A 27,247-nucleotide genomic window follows, 5' to 3' on the forward strand; every position below is an offset into this window, starting at 1 on the left:
AATGGATTAGTACCTTTATATTACACACACAAATGTATATATATAACTACTACCTTGAACTTTGAAGAGATTTAGAACTTTTGAGATACTCGAATAAACCCGGCAGAATCGAAAACTAGAAAGGTAGAAGTGATATTTATTTATTTATTTTTTGAACTAAACAGCATATCGACGTGGTGTTTGAGGTGAAGAAGTTAGTTACTAATAATTTGGATAAAGAAAAAACGAAGTGAGAGAATAAATAAAGAAATAAAAGCCTTAATTTGGTTTGATTAGTTAATTAATTAATTTGTTAGGAGACGGCTCTTCTTCTCCTATTTAAAAAAATGGAGTGGAAAGTAAAGAGAAAGATGGATAGACAGTAGACAGAAACGTAACTGGCTTCCGATTCTGAAGGGCGAAACCGAAAACCCCGCAAACACAATGTTCTTTCCATTCCCACTCTATCTCTCACATTAAACCATTCTATCATCACACTCTCTGGTAACTATGCAGCCCTGTAGCAGAGAAATGCAAGGGATAAACTCCCTCTTCAACTCTTCTTCCCAAATCTCCCTCCAGGACCTCCACACCACCACCACCACCACCACCACCACCGCCACCAACCAGATCCAAAATTCACACATCAACCACCACCACCACCAACCACTCCAACACCATCACCAACTCCCTCACTTCGACCCAACCTCTCAGGATGACTTTCTCGACCAAATGTTCTCCTCCTGCTCCTGGCCCGACCTCAACCCAAACAAGTCCTTGTGGGACCCCAATACCCTCTCCGACCAAACCACTCCCTCCGACAACGACAATACCAATAATACTGACCATAATAATGTCGCTTTCCCCTACGACGAACCCTCCACCTTGGCCTCCAAGTTCCGCAACCACCAGATCAGCGCTTCCTCTACAAAAAACGCCGCCGCAGCTCTCATGCTCCAGCATCAACTCCTCATGTCCAGAGACTCTCCGCTCCTTCACATGCCGCTTTCCTTACCTCAAAACGACGTCGTTGACGCCTCCTCCTTCAAATCCCCCAATCCCGTACATCACTCTCACCGCTGCAACCGTAAACTTCCCGTTTCTTTCTTCTAAACTGCATTTATCCCTGATTTATTTTTATTTCCGTAGGGCGGCGAGACTTCGGTCCAGGCTCTCTACAACGGCTTTGCCGGATCTCTGCATGGCGCCGGTCAAGCCTCCAACCAGACTCAGCATTTTCAACATCCTCAGGTCTGCGTTTGTCTTTTTAATTTTAAACAAAAAATAATTACTATTGCGTGAATCGTTGACGGTATTTTTTTTTGTTTTTTATGTTTCAATTAAAGGGAAGTTCTAATCCGATGCAAGGGCAAAATTTTGGTGCGCCGGTTACTGGGGGCGCAACGAACCAAGCTCCGGCGAGTGGCGCAGCTGCTCAGCCGAGGCAGAGGGTTCGTGCCAGGAGAGGTCAAGCCACGGACCCTCACAGCATCGCTGAAAGGGTACTCACTGTTTTTGTTTCTGGCTTTAATTCTTGGCTTCATTAAATATCATGTTTAGGTAATGGAGCCCAATAGTTTCAGGTCGTCGCTTTAGGTAGACAATATCCTAATTCATTATTATTCAGTAGAACTGGTAGTGATAAGTGACAGACTGAATAATAAACTCAGTATTTTAATTCTTATACATCGAGCATGTCATGTTTACAATAATGATAAACTGCTACATAGTTAGGGTTTATAAACTATGAATTAAGTGAGGAAAATAAAGAAACAGAGAGATGTTTTTTCTGCTTGTTCCCGGGCAGTTAGTAAGGACATTAGCGTTTTGGTTACTGAGCTGGTTGGATACGTTGTTTGTGACAGTTGAGAAGGGAGAGAATCGCAGAGAGAATGAAAGCCCTACAGGAACTGGTTCCCAATGCCAACAAGGTAAATGCTCGTCCTTAGTTTTGTTTATTATAATATGGATCTAATTTCAGTTAATTAAAAGAAATTGAAACGGAAGCCACAGTAATCTGGCACGCGATGAGCAGTTTTTTGCAACACGGTAACTGTAGTTTTGCTGTGTAATGGGACAACTGGGTCATATCGATAGAATATATGAGTTGTTAGTTGTTTTGATGTTGCTGTCGTGTATATCGACGTTAATGTAACAAGGAAACTGGAAAGAAAAGAATGGATAGTAATGTCGCGCTCCGGAGGTGCTGTGAGCGTTTGTCTTGCCTGATCATCATACGATTCCGTGCGTACTTAACATACTAAGCTGGATAGCAGAGGGGTTAGGCCCCACATAGCTCACCGATCACTGCTCACGGTAGGGACCATGAAGTGTGGCTATTCTGACTTCTGAGTCATATAGAGGGGTAGTCCAGGCATAACATAACATATGAAAGAACAATGTTTGGTTTAATTATTATCATTATGCGAAACTGTTACTGTTATTATTGTGATTATTATATGGGAAAAATAAACTGGTCAATCCCTAATTGAAATATTTGTTTGGTTTGTGGAATGACAGACAGACAAGGCATCCATGCTAGATGAGATCATCGATTACGTGAAGTTCCTGCAGCTCCAAGTCAAGGTGCTCTTCCCGGGTTTTACTCTTGTGCTAATATTTCTTAATTTGATTTTATTCTTCATCAGCATCAAGTATTGGCATATTTTAATGATGGACTTCATTATTTAATTACAGGTTTTAAGTATGGTGTTATGGTTATTAAATTCCACTCTCCTGTGTCGTGAATAAATAAATAAATGGTGTCATTGTTTGGGTTACAGGTTCTGAGCATGAGCAGATTGGGCGGTGCAGCTGCTGTCGCACCCCTTGTTGCTGATATGTCTTCTGAGGTTATTACTTTTCCATTTTCATTGTCACAGCAGAGAACTTCAAATCTCATCACACTCTAATTTCTGAGAGAATTTCGAAATTATTTAGAAAATTGAACAAGTGTTAGGTGTCCGTAGTACCATAATAGATCAAACTGTGAGAGGATAAAATAGAAGGAAAACATGAGAGGGTTGCTATAAGAAGAAAAAATAAAAAATAGTAATGAAGAAAATGTGGAACAGACTGCGCACCATGAATGAAAATGTCGGAGAGAGGAGTCTTTCCCACAACCCCACCAACCCACCCAACATTTCACTTGGCTTTGGCTTATTTCAATACTCAAATTCTCAATCACCACAAAACGACAATCCAAAAGCAGCACGCGTATCCACTTTCTCAGATTCCCCTCTGTCTCTCTCTTTCACGCACGCGCACACGCGCCTTTCTATTTTCACTTTCCGTTAAAACCCCATGGTCACGTGACTGTTTGTGTTTGCAGGGTGGCGGTGACTGCATCCAAGCGAACGGCAACGCTAACCGCGGCGGTTCCCTCGCGCCAAATTCCAACAGCAACAACAACCAAACCACAGCGTCAACCTCGAACGACAGCTTGACCATGACGGAGCACCAGGTAGCGAAACTGATGGAGGAGGACATGGGTTCCGCCATGCAGTACCTTCAAGGCAAGGGCCTTTGCCTCATGCCCATTTCTCTTGCCACTGCCATCTCCACTGCCACGTGTCACACCAGGAACCCCTTGATCAACGCTGCCTCCGGTAGCACCCAGATTCCGACCAACGCCGCCCCCGGCACTCTCGTCAACCCCGCCGTGGCGTCCAACGGCGAAGGCCCGTCCTCTCCGAGCATGTCCGTGCTGACGGTGCAGTCGGCCGTGGTGGGCAACGAGGGCGCCGTGAAGGACGCTGCCTCCGTTTCGAAGCCGTGATGACGGCGTTTGGGTGACTTTGGTGTGAAATAGAAAAGAACATAAAGTGCCAAAGGACAGAAAATGACGTGTGTTTTTCTATGAAGAGCCGTTAAAGTCTACGAAAATAAGGCGTCAGGGATACGGAGGGGTCGACTCGACGACGCCGTATTTACCTAGACTTTGTTTGGCTGAGGCTAACTTTCAACCTCCGTCTTCTTTTTCTTTATTATTATCTGTCGCTTTGGCTTTCTTTTGTTCATTGTTTTTAAATTATTAGTGTACTTCCTTCTCTTTTTCCTTTTCGCATTTCCGTCTAAATAATAAGTTGCTCTGCCTTTTCATTTTTTAATGCGTTCCAATTAATTATAGCTTTTTATTACGAAGCCTTAAATTATGGTATTGCATTAAGACTATATTTTGGCAAGTTTTAGGTTTGAGATGAAATTTGTCTAATCACGTAACATAAAAGTGTAAACGTCTTAATGCTCGTTTCGTCACATCAGAATATTTGTAATATTGTCTTAAAAAGATGGTATCTCACAAATTGAGGATATGTTAAAGCGGCGAAGAATTTTGTACCTTTGACGCAGTCGCACATTAAACTGTTCTAACGGACTCCGTGACTGGTTCATCATGACTTAGCCATTAAGTGAATTAACTAAACCCTATTAGTGAGTTAAAAAAATAGGAGTTTTATCTGTTTCTTCACTTAATTAAAAAATATATTTTTTTTCTTCAATTTAATATTTTTTAATACATAATCGAAATTTAAAAATTCAAATCTATTTTAAAAATTTATTTTTTCTCATTTTAGACAATAAATAAACTATTATTCAAAAATTAATCATAATTCTAAATAAAATTTAAATAATTCCAAAATCTAAAAAAATCAATTTTTTTTAATTTTTTTTCATTTTAAACAATAAATAAATTATTCATTCAAAAATTAATCATAATTTTAAATAAAATTTAAATAATTTATATATATATATATATATATATATATATATATGTATGTGTGTGGATGAGTCAAATTTTTAATAAATCAGATTAATTTTTTGTCGAGTCACAGGATTTAACAAGATTTATCAATAGTTTTGCATTTTTTTACTATTTCACCACTAATGGTAGAGTTATTTTAATTTCTTTTAATTTGTGTTTTATTAATAAATATAGTTTTAGTCAAAATTTGAATTTAATTAAAGATTTATTAAACTCTAATTAGACATTTAAGTAATAGTCAAGAATGAGAATATAACTAAAAGAAACAATAACAATTATAAATGATTATAATTAGAGGTGGTAAAATGGGTAATTGACTTGTCATAAAAAAAAGTCAGAAATTATAATCAGTCTTATCTTTTTTTTTTAATTTTTAATTTTTAATTTATATATATATATATATATATATATATATATATATATATAAATAATAAAAACATAATCATATAAATATTTTACATTCTTTTAATTGATTAATTATTTTTTTAATTAAATAAATTAAAATAATTATTACATTTATATTTTAAATTACTCTATTATAATTAGTAATTAAAACTTAATTTATAAATGTTAATGATTTAAACTACAATATTATTGCATATTTACATTTTTAGAAATATAAAAAAATCAAATTTTTAAATTTTTAAAATTTTATTTTTTATTTTAAAATGATCAATGAGTTGACATATTTTAACCTGCCAATTTGCCGAGTTAAGCCAAAATGGACTTATAGTTGAAAATTTTAATCTGGCGTATCTCATTTTAGTGGGTAGAGTTACGAGGCATAACCCATTTTGCCATTCCTATTTATTACAATAACATCTAAAGACTTATACAATATATCATTCAAGGAACTTGTTAGTGTCCTTAAGGTACATAGGCTAGACATTTGATAAGATGAATTATTCAAGAAAGAATAATCTTTAGCATTAAAACATAACAAAATCAATATTCCCACCAAGGTTCTAAAGGTTGAAAAACCATCAAATCTGGAATAATTGTGAGAAAAATGAATAATCCTTCATTTTCAAGAAGATTTATAAGATGTGGAGAATGAAAAACGACATTTCACCGTAACTAATTAAGGATTGAAAAGATAAAAAAAATCTATGTTGTATGCTACAAATCCAAGAAATCAAGTTGTTTGCTACAAATATGGTTAGAATGCCTTAAGAAAGAAAAGAAGAGTCATAACAAACAACAAAGTTTATTGAAGTCATAATAGCGATTCTTATGTCATCAAGGAAAAACATTAATGATACAAAGTCTAAAGTCTTAAAAGTATAGATTGAGTTGAAGATGATGGTGAATTAAACTATGACAAATTTTCACTAAATCAAGTTTATCATGGTTATAAAATAAGTTTTTTAAAGTTTTGAAATACAATATTATAGGTTGTGTAAACTTCAAGAAAACCAAATTGTAGTGACCAATATATCAATAGAAAAATAAATATGAGAAAAGAGAGAAACATAAAGATTTGTAGTGGTTTCTTTATCACAATAGCTCCATTTAGTCACCTAATCATCCTTAGTATTAGACCAATTCACTATATTTTCAAAATTTACAAGAACCACTAAAAAAAAGCATGAAAATACAATACATGTAACAACATTTTCAACCCTACAAGATATTTTACTACCACTTGTGAAATCTTATCACGAACAACACCTTTAACAACTCTAGTAAAGTACACTAAAAAAATTGCAAAACAAGAATGATTAAATATATTTTATGTCTCCAAACTTGGATGCAAAATTAGAATTTGTCACTATCACACACTTTGAAATTGTTTGTTCCTCAAACTTTAAAAAATGAATAGAAATAATCTTTTTAACCCAACTACATAATTTTTTTTTGCCGTGTTATACAATGTTTTCGGCTGATGTTTGATTCATTTAAATCATTTGACACGTTTCAGCATAAGTGTCAGCTAAAACATCATTTAACACGAATTTCAATATCACATCAAAATTTAGAAACTAAAAACATATTTAATTGGAAAAAAATCATTTGGACAAGTTTAACACATAAGAAAAACAAAAGTTATAATGATGATCACATTGTTATTTACACAATTATGATTTGCTCAATTGATAATCCTGAAATCATTAATTAAATAAAGTGACTTCTAACTTGTAAAGCTTAATATCAATGTTTAGATGTTTAGAAATAATTTATAAGTTTCTTGAAAATAATTTTATTAGCTAAAGATTGATTGAGATAATATAAGTAATCAATTAAAATTTATTTTAATCACTTAAAACAAAAATATATGTCTTGTTGTATATGTTTAATCCACTAAAATAAGTTTTTATGCACTAAAATCAAGTTTTAGTTATTTAATAAATTCAATTACAAGATGGATTAAAACAATAAAATCATTAAACTATGAAATGTTTAATTAATTTTAATAAATGACTTTATAATTTTATTCGATTAAAATATTGTTCCATGTAAATCCAAAAAATCTAAGAATGGTTTTAATAGATTATATAATTAAAATAAAACTTAACATTTCAAACAAACCTAAAACACTTCCAAATGAAATAATTACTTAACCAAAGATAAAAGAAAATATAACACTTACAACACATTTAAACCATAAATCACAATCCAAATAAAAAAATAAGATCAACATTTTCAACACATCGTCATCCTCAAAATAGCAAACATATTATGGTTGGAAGCATCAAGTTTTTAAACTTTGATGAAATATGTAAACTCCAAGCATTTATATCGATGGAGAAAAAGCCTATAAAGTTGCAAATATCTACACTATCATCTTATCCCTCATTAGACGACTCCAATGAACAAGTAAATTGCTCTAACCATCATTATATTATTGAATCATTCCATGAGTATCTATTTCCCCATTCATAGACTAATATTAATTCTAAAATAATAGTAAAAACTTAGTTATTGTACCAGAGAGTGTCGGGCGCCGCACGAAGGACGCCCGAAATACCGGGCGCCGTACGAAGGGCGCCGAAGTACCAGGCGCCGTACGAGGGGCGCCGAAGTGCCAGGCGCCGTACGAAAGACGCCCGAAATACCGGGCGCCGTACGGAAGGACCGTCCGGTTGTCCAATACGGAAGGACCGTCCGGTTGTCTAATGATCGCCTACCCAAAGATATACCGGAGTCCACTCCGGAGGCTACGACGACTTACGACAATGCCTGTACGCAATCGTAGAAGGCACACCGGAGGCTCATGCGTTGAAGAGCCGGCCAAAGATTGAACCTAGACCCGGTATAAACTCTCCTAACCCTCTTGTAGCAGGGAGGAACACCTACCAACCGGGCCGAACCTCTTTATAAGAAAAACTTTGAAGAACTCACAAGGAATCCTACCATCACAGAGCAGCCCGGCACGACAGCCACTGCATCAAATCTTGTCTGTTAGGTGACCCAAAGTCCCACGTTCACTACGAGCACTAGGACTTGGGGGGCTTGTGTATCTACAAGGGCCGGACGCCGTACGAGCGGACGCCCAAGCTAATTGGGCGGATCTCCATACGGACAAGGCGGACGCCCATATCACATGGGCGGATACGACGAGCAAAACCGGACGCCGCACGGAAGAGCTCACATGGGCGGATCCCACGACCACGTGGGCGGATCCCACATGGGCGGATCCCGCGTGGGCGGATCCCCGCGGACACGGCCAGCAAAACCGGATGCCGTACCAAAGAGCCCACATGGGCGGACCCCACATGGGCGGATCTCTGTGCGCGCGAGGCTGACGCCCATTTCACATGGGCGGACGACCACGCCCGCCGAAACACTAATCAACATAATTTAAGGGAAAGTAATCTGGTTTAAAGGTAAGTAGAAATTAGAAGCTATCGGGCCGTTTTGGGCCGTGATTAACTTTTCACTAATCCCAGGCCCATAGCGAAAACTATAAATACAGGTCCACGGTGAGTGGTAGATAGGTTACATTGAATGCACATTTATTACTACTACTGAAAATAGCCACTGCTCTGAAACTGACTTTGGCATCGGAGAATCTTTTGTAGGTCTCCACCCCTCCGGATCAAGAGGAGAGCCAGAGCGCCAGGAGAAGATCCGCCACGGAAACAAGATTACGGGAGGATTTGGAAGACTTGGAACCCCACAGCCCCACACATCCGAAACAGTTATAATAAATCGAATCCTTCAAAAACAACCCTAAATTTGTATATGATCTTTATCTAAAAAAATGTTGAACTATTCAATGCTTATAAAAAGTTGAACAAAGAGCATCAAAACTTTAAACTAAAAAGAAATTGGAAAAAGACATGAATAAAGATTAAAATATTTTCATAAGCTTTGGTAGTTAGACGATCTAGGAATGATTTTCTAATGGTTGAAAATTGTTTAAAAAAAGCTTTCGTAAAACTCTTCTAAAAAGATAGCTAAAGGTTATTACATGAGCAATAGATAATCCAATGACATAAATATCTTTATATAAGTTCATCCTTTATGTCTAATTCTTCTTTATAACTTGTAAATGTTCCATTACTAATAAATTATTATAGGTAGTTATCCTTGGTTTGAGTTGCAGTTGGCTTGACCTGGAATCAGTCTAATCTAAGCTCAACCCGACTTGACCTACTCAACTCGGGTTCGATCTTATCCTATCAATATTAGTTTGAGAACAACTCAAGTAGACCTAGGGTTCTATTCAACTTGACCTCAGCTAGGCATGACTTAGCCTAACATGTGATGAGTTTGTTCCAACTTAACTAATATATCCAAAATTGAACTTGTTTACTAAGTTCTATTTAGTAGAACTTGGGTTAGACCCAACTCGAAAAAACTTAGATTATGCCTAAATTAGAAAACCTTGAGTCAATTTTAACTTGACCTGACCTAGACCTAATAAATCTCAGCATGGTGTGGACTTATCTTGACTTAGGTCCATTTTGATTACCTTAACATGACTAACTTTTCTCATGCTGAATTTTGATTTAGATTAACTAAATGTTTTTCATGTATATACAATGTCTTAAGTAATTCTTTTGTAATAATTTCTGAGTCGTTAATCTTAACTGAGCTCTTTTGTTAATATTTTCATCTTATAAAACTTTTTTATTTGGATTTTTTTTATTTTGTGATTTTCTTTTATTTATATTACTCTGAATCAACACTAAACTCTAAACCCAATCTATGTACTGATAATTAAAATATGATAACTATTTTGTTCAAGTCATCAAATACTTGCGAGATAAAGAGTCATCTAAGATATGTACTGATAGTGCAAAATTACCAAAATCATGTGTTGTATTATGTTAATGGCAAGGTAGAAGAAATGAAACCAAATCAAGGTTAAGTTGCCATAAATTTCCCGGTTAAGGATATATATAACAGTAACATGAGAGGAAAATATATGCAGCATGCAGAACTCAATCACTGTTTTAAAATTGAGTATCCGAAATTCTCGACAAAAGAAAACAGACATTGCCTATGTATAATTAGATAAGTGGTACAAAGATAAAGTAACAGGTAAGAAACTCAATCACTGTGTTTGTGATTGGTTGAAACTAGAAAACTTTAGAATATCTAAACTTTCCAGTTATATATGACCAATGTTAAGCTAGGATTTTACTGCGAAATAACTCCATCATTTGAAACAAAGCCATAATAGTGCTAATTATGACATGATTAAGCCCATGTGTACTACGAGAATAATATTTGTGCTGGGATCATTACTAAAATCACATCTATTACCTACAATATTAATTTCCTAAAACATTTTTAAAAAAAAATACTCTCAATTTTTATTATGAAATATTTTTGGTAAAAAAATATCCAGAAATTATTTAGAAATATTATTTGAAAAAAATACGGTTGGGAATATAAATGTGAGTCCAAATCCCACATGATATAAAAATAAAAAAATAAAGCACTGTATAATGTTGAAAAATTCATTAATTCATTATCTTAAAGCTTTAGAAGGAAAATATAAAATAATCATCTTATTAGGTTTTAAATAAAAAATAGTGTCAATCTACGATTATTTTTGTAAGAAAATATGTATAAAAAATCAATATTAAAACCTGCTGATTTTGTTGCATTAACAATAACATAATGGACTACCCTCGTTCCGATTTTATTGCAATTACATGTTTGTTTCTGTGAATAAAATTATGCAACAAAAAGAAAAAACAATATCTACAAATTTTTCACGTAAAATTATTTGTGGATAACGTTATTAACCTTTGCCTGTTTTGCTACCTAATATTATATATGTAATATATAACCGTTTGATGAGTGACTACAAAAATATTAAGTCTAACATTAAACAACTTAAAATAAAGATAATTATTATAAATTGAATCACAATTAAATAATTGTTAATCAAAGATCAATTTCATAATTTATAAACATAATTTTAAAGTAAAAAAAAATAAATAATAGATATTTAATATCTAAGCGGTAAAATATCAATTACTAGAAATTAGGATTAAAGAACATTAGCAGGACCTTTGGACTGTTGCATATATCTTGGAAGTTGAGTTGACCCTGCATACCCAAACATTATATATATTTGGGATTTGCTGCAAAAAAATTTACAGCAAAATTTTGTTTCATAATATTATGTTTTTAGTTTAGTAAATTTATCCTCTGTACAAAATGCCAATTATTCTGAGTCTTGCACGCTCTCGCTATCTTGCTATTTTGCTGTCGCCGGCTCTCGCTCTTGCTATCTCGTTGTTGATATGGTTTTCAACTGAAGCAATATGCATTAAATGCAGTGTTTATGTACTTATACTTGGGGATTTTCTTTTAATAATCACGACATGGAAATAAAAAGCGTTAGTAGAAGGGATTTATTTTTCAATTTCGGCGTGATTTGATATGCTTCTAAACTAATTTCAAACCTAACTTATGTTAATTGTTTTCTGGATCTTATTTGGGGAGAAGGGGATGTTATGTAATGACTATCATCCTAAGCTCATTTTCTGAGGTTTTGGCTATGAGAGCATGATGGTTTGTTGAAGTTGACATTGTTTTTATATTTTGCAAACTTTTGAAGAAAAGGATGCTGGAGACTCATTATGTCTACTGTTGCATGTTTATTAGACCAAAAGTGCTTTTGGTGTGGCATGCTGGGTAATAATTGAGGAAACCTAATTTTGTTGCAATACGAGTTGATGGGAGAGACAACGAATAATATAATTTTTGGATGGTAGAATGGTCTTTTAAAGAGATAGATTATGGTATTGCAATTGCAGGGAATGAAACTCAGTATATGTGTTCCCCTATATATACATATATAATATGAACATATCATAAAACCTTCTACTTCACTTTGTTTCAGGCTTCCTCTTTTTGTGTTCTCTGTAGCAGAGTTGTTGCAGCAAGCATACTCAAAGAAACAAACGCTCCAAGACCAAGTAAAATGTGAAGTTTCAGTTATTTTTTTCAAACTAAATTTCTATATATACTTTTACTGTGCTTGCCCTGGATGATGTTTACAGCCTCCATGCTTTCAAATGAATTGTGTTAATTGAGGTTTCCTTACCAAACATGCAAAAGAACATGGCAAACAATTTGTCTACAGAAGCTACTGATATATCCCTTTCTTCAAGAACATCATTGTGAGAGTTACATCTCACCAAGAAATTCTGCAAGGTTTCTTTGCTAGTAATGAACCTTCATTGCTAGTAAGGATTCAAAACATTTTAAACTTGTACTGAAAAGTGTCCAATCAAATTGAATGAAGAAAAAAACTGATAGGAAACAGAAGTTGTTCAAAAGGTCCAGTGAAATTGACTGAGTTTGGACAGAACTGTTCTAATAACTGATCATATTAAAAAGTGAAAAAGATTGGTTGGAGATCGTATTATGAAACCTTCGAAATGAGTAGCTGCTTTCCCTACCGGTTGATCTTCCAAAGAGTTAAATATTCACTAAGGTTGCTGTCGTAATTAACATCTTATTATTTGACTCTTGTCTTTTTATTTTCCAATTTTTTTGGGCTTCGTTTCCCCTCCTTTAAATGACCCTTTTACCATTCACCACGGGGTAACTACTACTGTTTATTTTATCGTTAGCCAATGTAACATTTCGAAGACCAGGTGTAACAAAAGTTTTTAATATCATTTCATTCCATAGAGGTGTGTTCATGGTAATAAACATCTTCCAATTCTTTGGTCTCAACTCCACGCCTGGGTTTGGATTCAGATTAATAATATTCACGCCAATGAAAATGAGATAGTCACTCTTCATGAATCAAAAAATGTGCACTGATTTGAAAGTACGGATAAAAAAATATTTACATTTTTATCATCTTCATTAGTATGCGAAGAAATATAACCTAAAAATATGTAATGACAAAAACAACCTTGAAAAAAATAATAGATAAGTGACAAATATATGAAAAAAAATCAATTTATATATATAATAATTAATATTTTATTTTAATATAATTTACATTAATTATATTTTATTTTAAATTACTTTTATGATTAAGGGTAAAATAGTAATATTTTATTTTTATGGAATAAAATACTTTTTTAATTTATTAAATTTATCTTATCACTCACTAATTTTATCTCTCAAATTTCTTTATTTTTTATTATTATTTTTCTTAATTCAAACAATTCTACTTTTCCTTCTCCTTTCTCTCAAATACACTCTTTCAAATTTATTTTTAAAAACAAATACAATTAAAACACCTTTATGTTAGAGTTGACAATAGGAATGACAAAAAAATCCGTACTAGCGGATGAAATTTGTGACGAATAATTGGTACCCGTGGGTAGTAAATACTCGCAGATTGCGGGTATTTTACTACCGTTTATAAACAAATCGGGTGCGAGTATTTATACTATCTAACCCGTGGGTACTCATTATCCAAAAAAATAAAAATAATAATTTAATTTATATTTTATTTAGTTAAATTAAATTTAAAATAAAATTAATTTATATTTTATTAGATTAAATTCAATTAAAATTAATTTTAATTTATATTTTATTTTATTTATATTAATTTATATACTTTTATAATTTTATTTTAAAAATGCATAAAATATATATTTTTAATGTTTGCATGTATCCGCAGATACCTGCCGGTTTTAAAATATCCAATGGTTTTTTGGAAACGGATATTTATATGGGTAACGAATGGATTGCGAGTAAAATTTTCATTTTGCGGCTTGGATTGTAGGTAGGTACTATTCGTACCCTACCCGACATGTTGTCATTCTTAGTTGACAAACTCATTCCTAAAATAAAAAAAAAATAAAATTATCAATTATGTGTTTTATTTATTTCAAGATCAAATCAATCATTGGATAATTTAGGGTTTATTTGAATTAACACTTATAAATTTGTTTTTCATGCACAATTAGGTATAATAAGAGAAATGAAAATAAATATTATATAAAACAATATCACATTAAAATATTAAATAAATAAGTAGGATAAATGGGAAATTGGAGATTGTATATAGGATGTCAACACCATCATTCTCACTTATCTAACTTAAGAACGATGTTATTTCGACTAAACTTGATTTCGATCCAATATAATGACGGAGTCATATCGACTAAGTTTGATGTTTTATTATATTAGACATGACACAATTCATAATTACTTGATACGGTATTATAACAAGTACGGTCAAATATTTACTGGTATAGTAGGTTGTGTACGTCATAATCTTCTTTTGAAGTATGTGAGGTTTTTTCTCAAAATTATAAATAATTCTCTTAGACATCATAAAGTCCAATATAGAGATGAGTGTTGTTTAACTATATGAATTTGTTGCTTCTTCATGAGTCATTTTGTGTTTTTATATAAGTGATCTAGTCTTGAATCCTTTAACGGTAACTTTTTATGCTTCTTTTGCTAGTTATCTAATTTTGGAACATCTAACTATACTTTACAAAATGTCTAATATCTATTCCTTAACCTAATTGTGATAGAAAATAACATTTAAATAATTCATTTTAAATATTTTTTTTTCTTTTCTACATGATTGTACTACAATCAACATAATAAAATAAACTTATTATAATGATTATTAATACTATCAACATAGTAAAGATCATATAAGAAGTCATTTTACATACTTTTTTAGCCTTTATTGTGATAGTTATAACCAAAATATAATAAGATGTAATTACTTCAATAATTTTTTTTAACTAGTGAAAATCTTTCACGGTACATAGAGAGGGAGAGGTAAATAACGTTACCATATTGGTCAGAATGTTGTTGAATATTGATATTTACGGCTTTCACGGATTAAACCATTGTGCCATGGAGAATTCGTAACAGATGATTATACTGTCTTGAGTTGTTCTTCTATGGAGGTAGCTTTGTCTATTATCAAAGATAAAACAACACATTTGAGTCTTTTTTTTCACTCTTTTATATTATATTTGACATGACTACATAGGACAAATTGAGGTGTGAACATCATTGAAATACCGCCATTCATAGTGATGTAAACATGCCAAAGTTTATTTAAAAGATTTTATCTCCAGAAATTTTGGGACATGCTCACTGTTACGGTAAAATCGAATATAAAAGGTACAGTGAATTCTCTTGACTTAAAATAAATAATATTAAAATTAAAATTAAAATAGTTTAGTTAGTAAAAATTAATATTTTTTTTCTAAGTAAGACAGTTACAAATTATATTTTATTTAAAATCACATGTCAAAATTTGTTTAAAAATTTTTATCTTTAGAAATTTCGGAACATGTCCACCGTCGACCCAAATATTGAGCTCCCTAGTCAAATGAATCTGCTATGGATGATAATACCAATCAAATTTGACTCCCACAATAATTTAAAGCTTTTTATTCCACTGTACATCTGCACTACCTCAACCAAGTAAATCACACCAATTCATTTTGATTTACTTCAAAATAATATACCTTCGTAAAATAAATAAAATATTAAGTATGAAAGATTAATAAAATATTAAAATATATATTATTCTGTAAATTTTATGATTATTAAAATAATCTTTAAATACTAATTCTAATTCAACAACCTTTTATTTTTTTTCTTTCTAAAATGCATTATCTTGTTGAGATACAGATTGACATTGATTCGTAATTCAAACTAGCACGGCAACACACATGACATCTCACAGTCTACTTTATTGATTTTTATGTGAACATTTTTTGACTCCGAGAGAAGAAAAATGGATGGCAAGTTTGCGAGAAAAACTGAGAATCAAAATAATATTCTATGTATCTGTTTAACATTTTACGCCCCTTTGACAGAGAAAGAAAGAAAGAAGTAAGAAATCGGTGGAATGATTACTTAGAAATAAATTAATAAAAAATTAGAAAATTTTAATCGTTATTAATATTTTTTTATTTATTTTAACATTATTTTTAACTATTCATCATTAATATTATAATAGAAAACGAAAAAAAAAACAAAATACCCACCTGTGCTAAAAGTGTTCACGTCTCTCTCTTTTTGTGTGTATTTTATAAGTCTTTTTATCTTAATCACTTTTGTGTACTCGCACACTTTATATTAACCTTTTTCCTCACAATTAAACTTTAAACTCAAGCATGCAAATCCTTAAAATCATAATATGTAATTATTTTAAACTTAGTAGTTCATCATAAACGAGTGTGTACACTTCAAATAATGCCAAAAATAAATAAAAAAATATTTAAATATTTAAATATGAATCTAATTTTTATATTAAATAAAAACGAAAAAAATATTTATAAACTCATTGTCTCAAAAGATTTTGGATTTAAAATAATATTAAGTTTTTATATGAGCTGAAGTCACTTTTTATAATATCTTATTAGTATTAATTTTCTATTGAAAAAAGGATTAAATAATATCTAAGATAATTGAATTGATTGTTTAAAACTTTAATTTATTTTATTAAAACAACTTATTTAGAAGATGTAATTTTTGTGAAACACCAAAATACTCAATAAATATAAAAGAAAATATAATAAAGGGATATAAAAAAAGATTTTCAGATTCATTTAAGTGATGTCAATTACAGATTCAATATCAATATGTTGGACTTAAGAGATATCGCTTTTAATATCTTGCAATTTTCGTATTATATATAATTACATTCTGATACATGTAATCACACAATATATGAATGAAATATATCTAAAACAATCCCTGAGAGATATTACAAACATATTGTTTCGGTGTACATTTTCCTGCGTGTCTTTACTGTTCTTGGCTGTCTGGGTTGCTTGCTGATCTTCAATTGTTGTTCTTCATACTCGCCAAAGGAGAGGAGGTACCTGCAAAGATACTCCGACGCTCAAGTCAGATATCAATTATGGAGCTGAAGCTCTCAGGAGAATGATTATGATACTGCTCTGAAATATTATTCAGGATCTCTAGAGCATAAAGAGAACGTACCTGGACTTTGGTCCTGTCACTGTATTTATAAGCAAAATAAAAATAACCACCTTACCTAAAAATGTGGCTAGTGGCTTTTGACAAATATCTTAACTGTCTAAAATATCTAAGATATTTATGTTATTACATAAATATCCTTACTACATAACATGCCCCCCAAGTCCGAGTTAACCGTTCCGTTTTATGAACGTGGTAACTATAGGACTTATGAGTTTGAGGGAGGCTGTCTTTGCTGTAATTAGAGAGCGTGTGCAAGTGAGGAATTTGATGGACCAAAAGGAGGCGAAGATGAACGGCAAAAAGCTGGAGCAAATGAGGCCGAACGTGAGGATACGTATGACCGAGCGATAGAGGTCGAATGGTATGCGAGGCCGATCATGAGGACTGTTACATAGGTCGAGCGGTCGAGTGGCATGTGAGACTGAGTGGTTGAAAGCAAAGGGAAGTCGAACGACCGACTGTCTTGAACGCTCGTACGCATGGGTTGTCAAGCGCTGAAAACCAAAAGGTTGAACAAATTTGGGGCCGAACGGCCAATTTCTTGAGCGCTCGTAAACATGGACTGCCGAGCGCTCGTTGATGTGAATTGACGAGCGGCTCTTGAACGCTCGTTAAAATGGAATGTCCAGCGAAGTTTGGACGCTCGTTGTTTGTCAAGCGTTGAGGCCGAACGCTGACTGAGTGGACGCTCGTTAACAATTGAATGTCGAGCGTTGAGGCCGAACGCTGATTGAGTGGACGCTCGTTAACAATTGAATGTGGAGCGTTGAGGCCGAACGACTGAACGAGTGGACGCTCGTTGACAATTGAATGTCGAGCGTTGAAAGACAGAATCTTTGAAAAGTTGATGTTCTTGGGTGAACATAAGCTAGGCTATGGGGATGGTCCCCTAGGTTTGATGGTCTGGGTGTTCTAGGGCGAACATCTACCAGCGGGAGTGTGTCCCTTTGTTTGATGCTCCTGGGTGTTCTAGGGCGAACATCTACCAGTGGGAGTGTATCTCGAATGTACTGGGTGTTCTTGGGCGAACAGTGACCCATGGGAGTGTATCCCGTAGAACGCTCGTGGACATGGTTTGTCGAGCGGTTGATGTTTTGGGTGTTCTTGGGCGAACAACTACCAGCGGGAGTGTGTCCCTTTGTTCAATGCACCTGGGTGTTCTAGGGCGAACATCTACCAACGGGAGTGTGTCCCTTTGTTCAATGCACCTGGGTGTTCTAGGGCGAACATCTACCAGCGGGAGTGTGTCCCTTTATGTACCTGGGTGTTCTTGGGCGAACATCTACCAGGTTGAGAAGTGCTTCAGGATTTATGCACCTGGGTGTTCTTGGGCGAACATCTACCAGGTTGAGAAGTGATTCAGGATGGACGGCTCTCAGGTGTCCGCTTTTATGTACAAGAGACGATTATCTGCACTGTAAGAAATAATATTGAGTATATAAGTGAGACCATTTGGTCAAATTGCAAACCTGGTGACCGAACGTTCATTAGGCCGAATGCTACACGCTTGAGGCCGTACGTCAAAAAGATGAAGTGACCGAATGCTTCCTGCGGAAATAGCCGAACGTTAATGAAGTGATTGGCCGAACGGTTGCTGCCAAGATGCCGAACGTTAATGAGGCCGAATGCGGGAGCGCTCGTATTGAAGAATGGTCGAGCGGTAGAGACCGAACGTGAGGACGAGCGGTTGAACGTTCGTCCACACTGAGTGTCGAGTGTTAGCGCTCAAATCCGAAGGGAGGACGAACGTTACTTATTCGAGTGGGCAAACGCTGAGGAACCGAGCTGACGAACGTTGGTGACGAGTTGGCGAACATTGAGGACGGAGTCGATGAATGTTGAGGATGGTTTGAACGTTCGTCCCATTGCGTGTCGAGCGGTTTTCTGAGCGCTCGTTGATATGGACGTGACGAGCGCTCCCTGAAATGGACTGACGAGCGATGTACTGTTTGAACGCTCGTCCACATATAGTGTGTAGCGTTCCCATCCTAAGAGCGAGGACGAACGGTGGAGTGATCGAGTGACCGAACGCCAAGAGGCCGATCATGAGTGTACGCGCTCGTGTGCGAGTATCAGGTTTAGTCGAATGGGCGAACGCTTGTGGACCCGAGTGGACGCACGGTTCAGACAGAGTTACCGAACGTAAGGGATACGGGTGGCCGAACGTCGGGGGACAGAGTGGACGAGCGTTGGAGATCGAGGGGAGGAACGACGTTGACAGTTTGAACGTTCGTCCCTTGAGCGTGAGGATTGCTTGCACGCTCGACGCATACTTTGTTGAACGCTCGTACATACAGAATTTCGCGTGGTTGAAATTAAAGTTAGGCCGAACGGCCGATTGTTTGAACTGCCACACACAGATTGTCTTGGACGCTCGTAAACCAAAATAGTCGAGCGTTTGAATTCGAAGGCCGTTCGACTGCTGTTTGAACGCTCGTCCACATTGAGTGTCGAGCGTTCGAGTCCAAAGGGCGAGGACGAACGGCCTTTTGTAACCAGAAGGCGAGGACGAACAATCTTTTGTTTGAACGCTCGTCCACCTTAAGTGTTGAGCGTTTGAATCCGAAGGGCGAGGACGAGCGGTCCGAGGACGAACGGCGGATTGCTTGAACGCTCTTTCACAAGCTTTGTCGAGCGTTAGTCGAACGCTCGGCTAAATGGATTGGTGAGTGGTATTTGAACGCTCGTTAATCAAGTGTTGTCGAGCGGTGTTGGAAGTACACATGAATTGACGAGCGGTCGAGAGGTATTTGAACGCTCGTACCCACGAATTTGAGAACGCTCGCTGATATTGATGGTCGGGCTGTTGAAACTAAATGGCGCACGCTTTTGAAGTCGAACGTCTGATTCCTTGAACGTTCGTATGGTACGTGTGGTCGAACATCAGTGATGAGCGAAGTGACGAACGCTCTAGGCCGAACATCCGAGAAAGATAATGGCCGAACGTAGAGGCCAAGAGAACGAACGTCATTGGACGAACGTTATACATTCGAGTGGACGAACGCTATTGAGGCGGGTGGCCGACACTCCATTATTTGACGAGCGTTACTGGACGAACGTTATTCATTCGAGTGAACGAACGCTTGGGAACCGAGTGGACGAACGTTACTGAGGCGGGTGGCTGGCACTGCATTGTTTGACGAGCGTTATTCATTCGAGTGGACGAAAGCTATTGATTGCTTGAACGCTCGTCCACGGGCATTGCCGAGCGTTCAAGTCCGGAGGGCGAGGACGAACGATCCGAGGACGAACGGCTGACTGCTTGAACGCTCGTCCGGAGGCGCTGTCGAGCGTTCATATCCGAAGGTCGAGGACGCACGGTCCTTTATTTGAACGCTCGTCCACATTAAGTGTCGAGCGTTCGAATCCGAAGGGCGAGGACGAGCGCAGGGCTGCTTGGACGCTCGTACACACTGATTGGCTTTGACGCTCGTACACCAAGTTTGTCGAGCGTTTGAATACGAAGGACGAACGTCAATGACGTACGCGAGGTTGAGTGCAGGACGTTTCAGGACGAACGTCATTGACGTACGCGAGGCTGAGCTTTTTGAACGTTCGACATATAAGTTGTCGCTTTGGCCAAGTGGCACGCTCGTACAGATTTTGAACGCTCGTACAGATGTTGAATGGACGACTGACGTTTAAAGTTTGGGGAATAGAAATTGGGTTGGATGACGTGGAGGCAGAACCGAACTACGCGTGGATGGCGCGAGTGTTGCGGAAGACGTGGAGAATGGGTCCGCGATCTGGGAATTTAGGGTTTTGGTTTGCGGAGTGTGCGATCTGGGAATTTAGGGTTTTGGTTTGCGGATTGTGCGATCTGGGAATTTAGGGTTTTGGTTTGCGGATTGTGCGATTTGGGAATTTAGGGTTTTCTGTTGTAATTGGGTTTTCATTGATTGGAATTGATTGGAATTGTGGTTTTGATCCTTGCAGTGGCGACGATGAAGGCAGCAGCCCTTTCCGACGAGTGATATTCGGATCGTCGATTCTCGGTCGTCACGACTACGAGCAGAGATTGATGCCTTTTCAAATGGAGAGGGATTCCTTTCGGATGGATATGAGCGTTTCAACCGCCTTATTGTCGGGAGATAATCCCCGAGAACTGTTTCCGCTTCCGCCGCCTTTTTCAGAAAAGATAGCTTTCAAATTGCAGAAATCGCGGCGTGAGCCATGTTGAGTTTCCAAGCTACAGCTTTTCACCTCTGATCTAAAAGGAATGTCTTCTAATCCTTTTAAGCATGATAAACTATAATAAAATGGAATAAAACAAATGTTAAGCGAGCTTTTCGTGCTGCCTGATCATATTATCATGGAATCGTGGGAGGGTGAGATTATATATTATATTATTATAATATAAAAGAAATGCGTCAGTATATAATACTTATCTTGTTGATGAACTTCCACATAGAGATCACCACTCATATGATGTATTTTTCACTTTACTGAAAATTCCTAGTGTTCATCCGAAGCAGTGATGTAAAGATTGAACGCTGGTCTTGGTTCCTTGCAGCTTCAGTGGGATGCCATTCGGCCCCACGGTGGGCGCCAAAATGTTTCGGTGTACATTTTCCTGCGTGTCTTTACTGTTCTTGGCTGTCTGGGTTGCTTGCTGATCTTCAATTGTTGTTCTTCATACTCGCCAAAGGAGAGGAGGTACCTACAAAGATACTCCGACGCTCAAGTCAGATATCAATTATGGAGCTGAAGCTCTCAGGAGAATGATTATGATACTGCTCTGAAATATTATTCAGGATCTCTAGAGCATAAAGAGAACGTACCTGGACTTTGGTCCTGTCACTGTATTTATAAGCAAAATAAAAATAACCACCTTACCTAAAAATGTGGCTAGTGGCTTTTGACAAATATCTTAACTGTCTAAAATATCTAAGATATTTATGTTATTACATAAATATCCTTACTACATAACACATATGCATAAGTACTCTGCACAACACACCAGACAAGATGTAATCAAACAATGCATAAAGCTAAGGAAAAAAAATATCACCTATATGTGATGAATATCCAAATATGTGAATCAAAGAGCATAAAAGAAATTTCATAACTATGTAAATTAATATCTCGAGAAGTTTCTTGTAAGTATGAAATTAGTATTATTTATTGAAAGCAATTGATAACTATCCAAATGAACATAGAAAAGGATGTGTAGAAAACATTTCATAAAGAATTTAATTGATTATGTTTAAAGTTAATATGTTATTTTGTGTTTCAAGTATGAGATCGAGATTAATGGCGGTAGAGGGTTTGAATGTTCATTCTCACCTTGTTATTTGTCCTTATCATTCGCTCGGTTACATTTTGAGATTATTTAAATATGTATTTATAGATTTTAGAATGAGTTTATATTAGTAATCATGCTTTATCTTTAATTTATCAATATTAAAGTTAATCTCTTTATAGGCTAGTTCAATTAGTTGGTCATAGTCGCACGATCTAAAGAGTATCATATGGTCATGTTTGTTTCACCATTGATAGTTTGAACCATCTCATCCATAATTAATCAAAGAATCATACAGTACATTTTATTTTATGTTACTCTTAAAATAGATCAATATTTAATTAATTATCTCTAACTTAACCAATTAATTGAACAAGCTAAAATATGGTTTAATAATTATTTACACAATTATGGTTTCGACGAATTAACATAATTAAATATTACTAATGTTACTTAAAATTATGAAGACTATAAAGAACCATGTTTCTTGATCTAAAATAAATTATTACTATATTCACGATTCTCAAAATTTTATGTCAACTATAAACAATGACACATACACAATTTCACTATTCAAGATTTGAATAAACTTAATCAATAATCTATTTTATTCTTTTTTTCTGCTTTGGTACTAATATACATAAAAGAAAAAAAAATATTTTTATCCCCTTTGAACATTAATTAAAAGAAGGAAATTGTACATAATAAAATTTGTTCAAAGAAGAAAAATGTACATAATAAAATAAAATGTGAAAGAAAAATATTAGATTTATTATTAATAATTGCATAAATTATATATGATCATATACCTAATACTTTTAAAAACGTCTCAAACAACTTAATAAACTAAGAGTCCTAAAATTTAATATACCCACACGTTTAATGTTTTTTTTTTAATTTTAATTACATATTATTATATATCTGCGTTTAATGTTTTTTTATTTATTTTAATTACAATAAAAAAACTGTAATTGACACGTGTATAATGACATTTTAAAAAATCAAATCACATTATGGAATTTTCCTTACATGTATGTTGAGGACGTGAGTAATTCGTTAAGAGAATTAAATCCGAGACTTTTAAAAGAGAATGGATAAAAGTTGATCAAATTTTGAAAAAAGAATAAAAACCAAAGTAACATGATAATTTAGAAATAAATAACGTATTTAACTTAAAAATAAAACTGAATATTTTATAATTATTATATTATTAATTAAAATATTAAAATGGTTTAATTAATTATATCTATTACTATGATTTTATTTAAAAACACTTAAGTGTTATTTCTGTTTCTTTTTCTTTACAAAAGGAAAATAAAAATAATAATAACCTAAAACATTTTTCAGTTAAAAGTTCAAATTTAAATAACCATTTCCGATAATTGTTTTATAAAATATTAAAGATTATTCAATTAATTAAAGAGTTTAATTACTTATTTGTTATTCATCTATATGAATGCATAATTTAACATATAGTTCCTAAAAACTAGATCAAACTGATCGGTGGGATTGAGAATGAGTCTCCTATGCGATTAGGTAGTAGTATAAAACAGATGATGCGCAACACTAGATATAATTGGTCAAACCAATATAAAGCAATTTAGAAAAAATATTAATAAATTTATCATTTAAAATATTGATGCATATTATTGAAATTTTAATTTAAATACGATATACATATTTAATTTAAAGATTTATATGTATGTTAATTATCAAGACCAATTAAAGTACAAGTCCACTCATTTATTGAAAAGTTTAAATTTTAGAAAGAAAAATAGGGTAAAAAGGCTGCCACGAGCCTGAGCACACCAATCAATTTGCAAACATTGACAATGACGGCAACATAAGAACAACATCATCCACAGCACATGTACTTCGACACCTTCATGTCGATTCCTGTTCATTATCTTTATTTTCCGGAATTGTCCATTCAGGTTAATGCAACACATGCATTGGACTCATACCCAAAGACCCAAACACAGATTTGGAACAAGAAGCAAGCAAATAATTCAATAGTGTCTCTCAAATCTCACTTCAAACAATAATGAACAAACAAACAAACACAGCAGAACGAACGAAATTGAATGTCTCTAAGGAGCAAGAAGCAACAATGGGAGTGTCGGTTCAAACAGGTGTAGGATTCTCAGAAGGGGAAGTCCTCCAAACGATGTCTTTAAGCGCAGGACGAAGTTGGTTGCTGCAGAACTGGTTGTACTCCAAGGTATCACCGTTGTCCTTCTTCACCTCCACCACCAAAAGCGATGGCGTCACGGCGTATAAATCCGCAGCAATTGCAAGCTTCCCTTTCCGACCCCGCTGTTGACCCTGCAACCTCACTTTGCTCTCGCTTTTCTTAACGTCAAACTTCACCGCCTTCGCCACCTCCTCCAGCCGTGAGATCACGCTACTCGCGGTGCGTGTGGTCGCAAACCGAATCTCCTTCTCCTCCTTCTTCTTCTCCTCGAACAAGGGCGACAAATCGAACCCTTCCGAAAGCGAAATTAAATGGAAAGCATTCATCGTGGTGGACTTAGATTCTTCCAACTGCTTAATCTTCTCTTCCAAATCCAACTCTTCTCTCTTCGCCCCCATCACGTCCTTCGGAACCGACTTTTTAAACCAGGACGAGTCCATGATCTTGGAAATCGTTATTCGGTTATTCGGGTTCGGGTCAAGGAGCTTCGTAATGAGGCGGCGTGCCTCGGATGAAAACCACGGCGGGCACTTGAAGTCACCGCGGTAAATTTTCTTATACAAGGAGACCAAGTTGTCATCCTGGAAGGGTAAAAACCCTGCGAGGAGTACATAGAGGATTACACCGCAAGACCAGATATCGGCCTTGGCGCCGTCGTAGCCCTTTTTCCCGATGACCTCGGGCGCCACGTAGGCCGGGGTGCCGCAAGTGGTGTGAAGCAGGCCGTCCTGGCGGAGGTGCTCGGAGAAGGTGCTGAGGCCGAAGTCGGTGACTTTGAGGTTGCCCTCCTCGTCGAGAAGGAGGTTCTCCGGCTTGAGGTCGCGGTGGTAGACGCCACGGCTGTGGCAGAAGTCGACGGCGGAGACGAGCTGCTGGAAGTAGAGGCGCGCCGTGTCCTCCCTGAGACGGCCGCGGGCGATCTTGTTAAAGAGCTCGCCGCCGCGCACGAGCTCCATGGCGATGTAGATCTTGGACTTGCTGGCCATGACCTCGTGGAGCTGAACGATGCTGGGGTGCTTGACCATGTTCATGGCCGAGATCTCCCTTTTCATCTGCTCCATCATCCCCACCTTAATCAATTTCTCCTTCCCCACCACCTTCATGGCCACGCTCTTTCCGCTCTTGAGGTTCCGCGCGTGGTACACCTTGGCGAACGTTCCGTGACCCAGTAGCCGCCCTAGCTCGTACTTCCCGTGGAGCAACATGGAGTTATTAGCCTCGCCGCTGCTGGTTTTCTCAGCCATCATCAAAATATAGAAAAACACTACTACTCCTTTTACTTCTACTAGTACTAGCAGTGCTGCGAATTACAATACAGAAGTGGTATCTTACAGATTTGGGTTGGGGAAGGGAAATTGAAGAGAAATGGTGGGCTAGTTCACCCGTCTTCGACGTGCTTCCGGTGGCAATTTCTGCCGCCGATTCTGCGTTTGGCTTGGCCACTTAGCTCAGTTCTCTTCAGCCGAAAACCTATCATCTCTATTCATTCCCTGGTCCTTCCGGGACCAAAAACAACCACTCGCTTGATTTTTCCCAATTACTCAATCGCTCTCTCCCTCCCTGTTTCCCTGTTTCTCTCTTGTTTCCTTCATTCTCTGCGCTTCCAGTTCTTCTTTATAAGCGCCTTTTTGTATCAGGGCAATTACGTATTTGGCCCTGGTTGGAACGAACTAGGACACGTGGCATGATCGTGGAAGGTATCTTGGGCTTGGATGGTGACACGTGTGTTTGTTCTGTTTAAGAGAAGGAAGGAGTGTGGAAATGGTAAAAAGGGTTGTTGTAGATGTGTGGTTTGGTTGTTAGTTCATGAATGAGTGACACATGAGGTTCAGAGTGAGAGCGAATAAGAGTAAAAGATTAAGAATCTTATGGTTTGCAGCAACAAAAGCAAAGATGTAACATTCGTCCCCGCATGACAGCGATAACACCTAGGAATGTACCCATATTGTTTCTGTATTTATTTATTATTTAGTACTATTATTATTATTATTATTAATCAATCAACCTACTACTGCTGCTCATTGAGCTACCTAATGAAACACTTCCTACTCAAGATTCCTGGAATCAAATAAATACACTGTTGTGGATTGAATTGCCAATTCATTTCACCTATTTATTATGAACATTTTGCTCTAAATTTTCATTGGTTGGTTGATTAAAATTGTGTTAAGACTATGGACATTTTTCACAAAAAATAATTATTTAAATTTCACTGTTTTCACTGTAAATATAGTGGTGTGATAATACAAATTTCATTTTCTAATATTAACATATTAAGAAAAAAAGTATTGAAAATTTATGTATCAGTTCTTGAAAGAGTGAAGTCTTTGCATGAGAATTATTAACTCCGATAAGATTAATTATATACTATAGTACAAAAATTACTATTAAGAACACTTAACATCAATGATTCTTTAATATTGCTAAAATTAATGTCATTTAAGAAATAAAATAATTTGATATTTGTTCTTAATCCTCGTGGTATTTTCATATAGGATAACAATTTGTGTTATAATATGTTATGATTTAAAGTACAAAGACTTTAAGTAAAAGAGTACAAGTGTTCTTTAATTTTGAGTCACATTCATATTTATAAAAGAAGTTTGATGTAAAATTTATAACAACTTTGTTTGATTTTATTGAAATAAGAAGTATTAGAAAAATTATATAATCAATTCTCAATTTTGTAATGTTAATTGATAAAACA

General features: G+C 35.6%; 2 protein-coding genes across 2 annotated transcripts; one reads left to right on the forward strand and one right to left on the reverse strand.

Annotated features, from left to right (window-relative positions):
* Positions 1–337: 337 nt before the first annotated feature.
* LOC124834912 (bHLH transcription factor RHL1-like) lies at positions 338–4,088 on the forward strand. Its single transcript, XM_047309742.2, has 7 exons — positions 338–1,041; positions 1,129–1,230; positions 1,326–1,481; positions 1,845–1,910; positions 2,500–2,565; positions 2,763–2,831; positions 3,311–4,088. Exons 1-7 carry the CDS (start codon positions 490–492, stop codon positions 3,755–3,757), a joined length of 1,458 nt encoding a protein of 485 aa, XP_047165698.1. The 5' UTR covers positions 338–489; the 3' UTR covers positions 3,758–4,088.
* Positions 4,089–24,068: 19,980 nt separating this feature from the next.
* On the reverse strand, positions 24,069–26,137 carry LOC124834915 (CBL-interacting serine/threonine-protein kinase 6-like). The gene has a single exon (XM_047309744.2). The coding sequence runs from the start codon at positions 25,785–25,787 to the stop codon at positions 24,471–24,473; it is 1,317 nt and encodes a 438-aa protein (XP_047165700.2). The 5' UTR covers positions 25,788–26,137; the 3' UTR covers positions 24,069–24,470.
* Between the last annotated feature and the right edge of the window lie 1,110 nt (positions 26,138–27,247).

The sequence above is a fragment of the Vigna umbellata genome, chromosome 2 (genome assembly GCF_029865625.1).
Source record: "Vigna umbellata cultivar VRB3 chromosome 2, Vumbellata_1.0, whole genome shotgun sequence".
In the NCBI taxonomy this organism is placed as follows: domain Eukaryota; kingdom Viridiplantae; phylum Streptophyta; class Magnoliopsida; order Fabales; family Fabaceae; genus Vigna; species Vigna umbellata.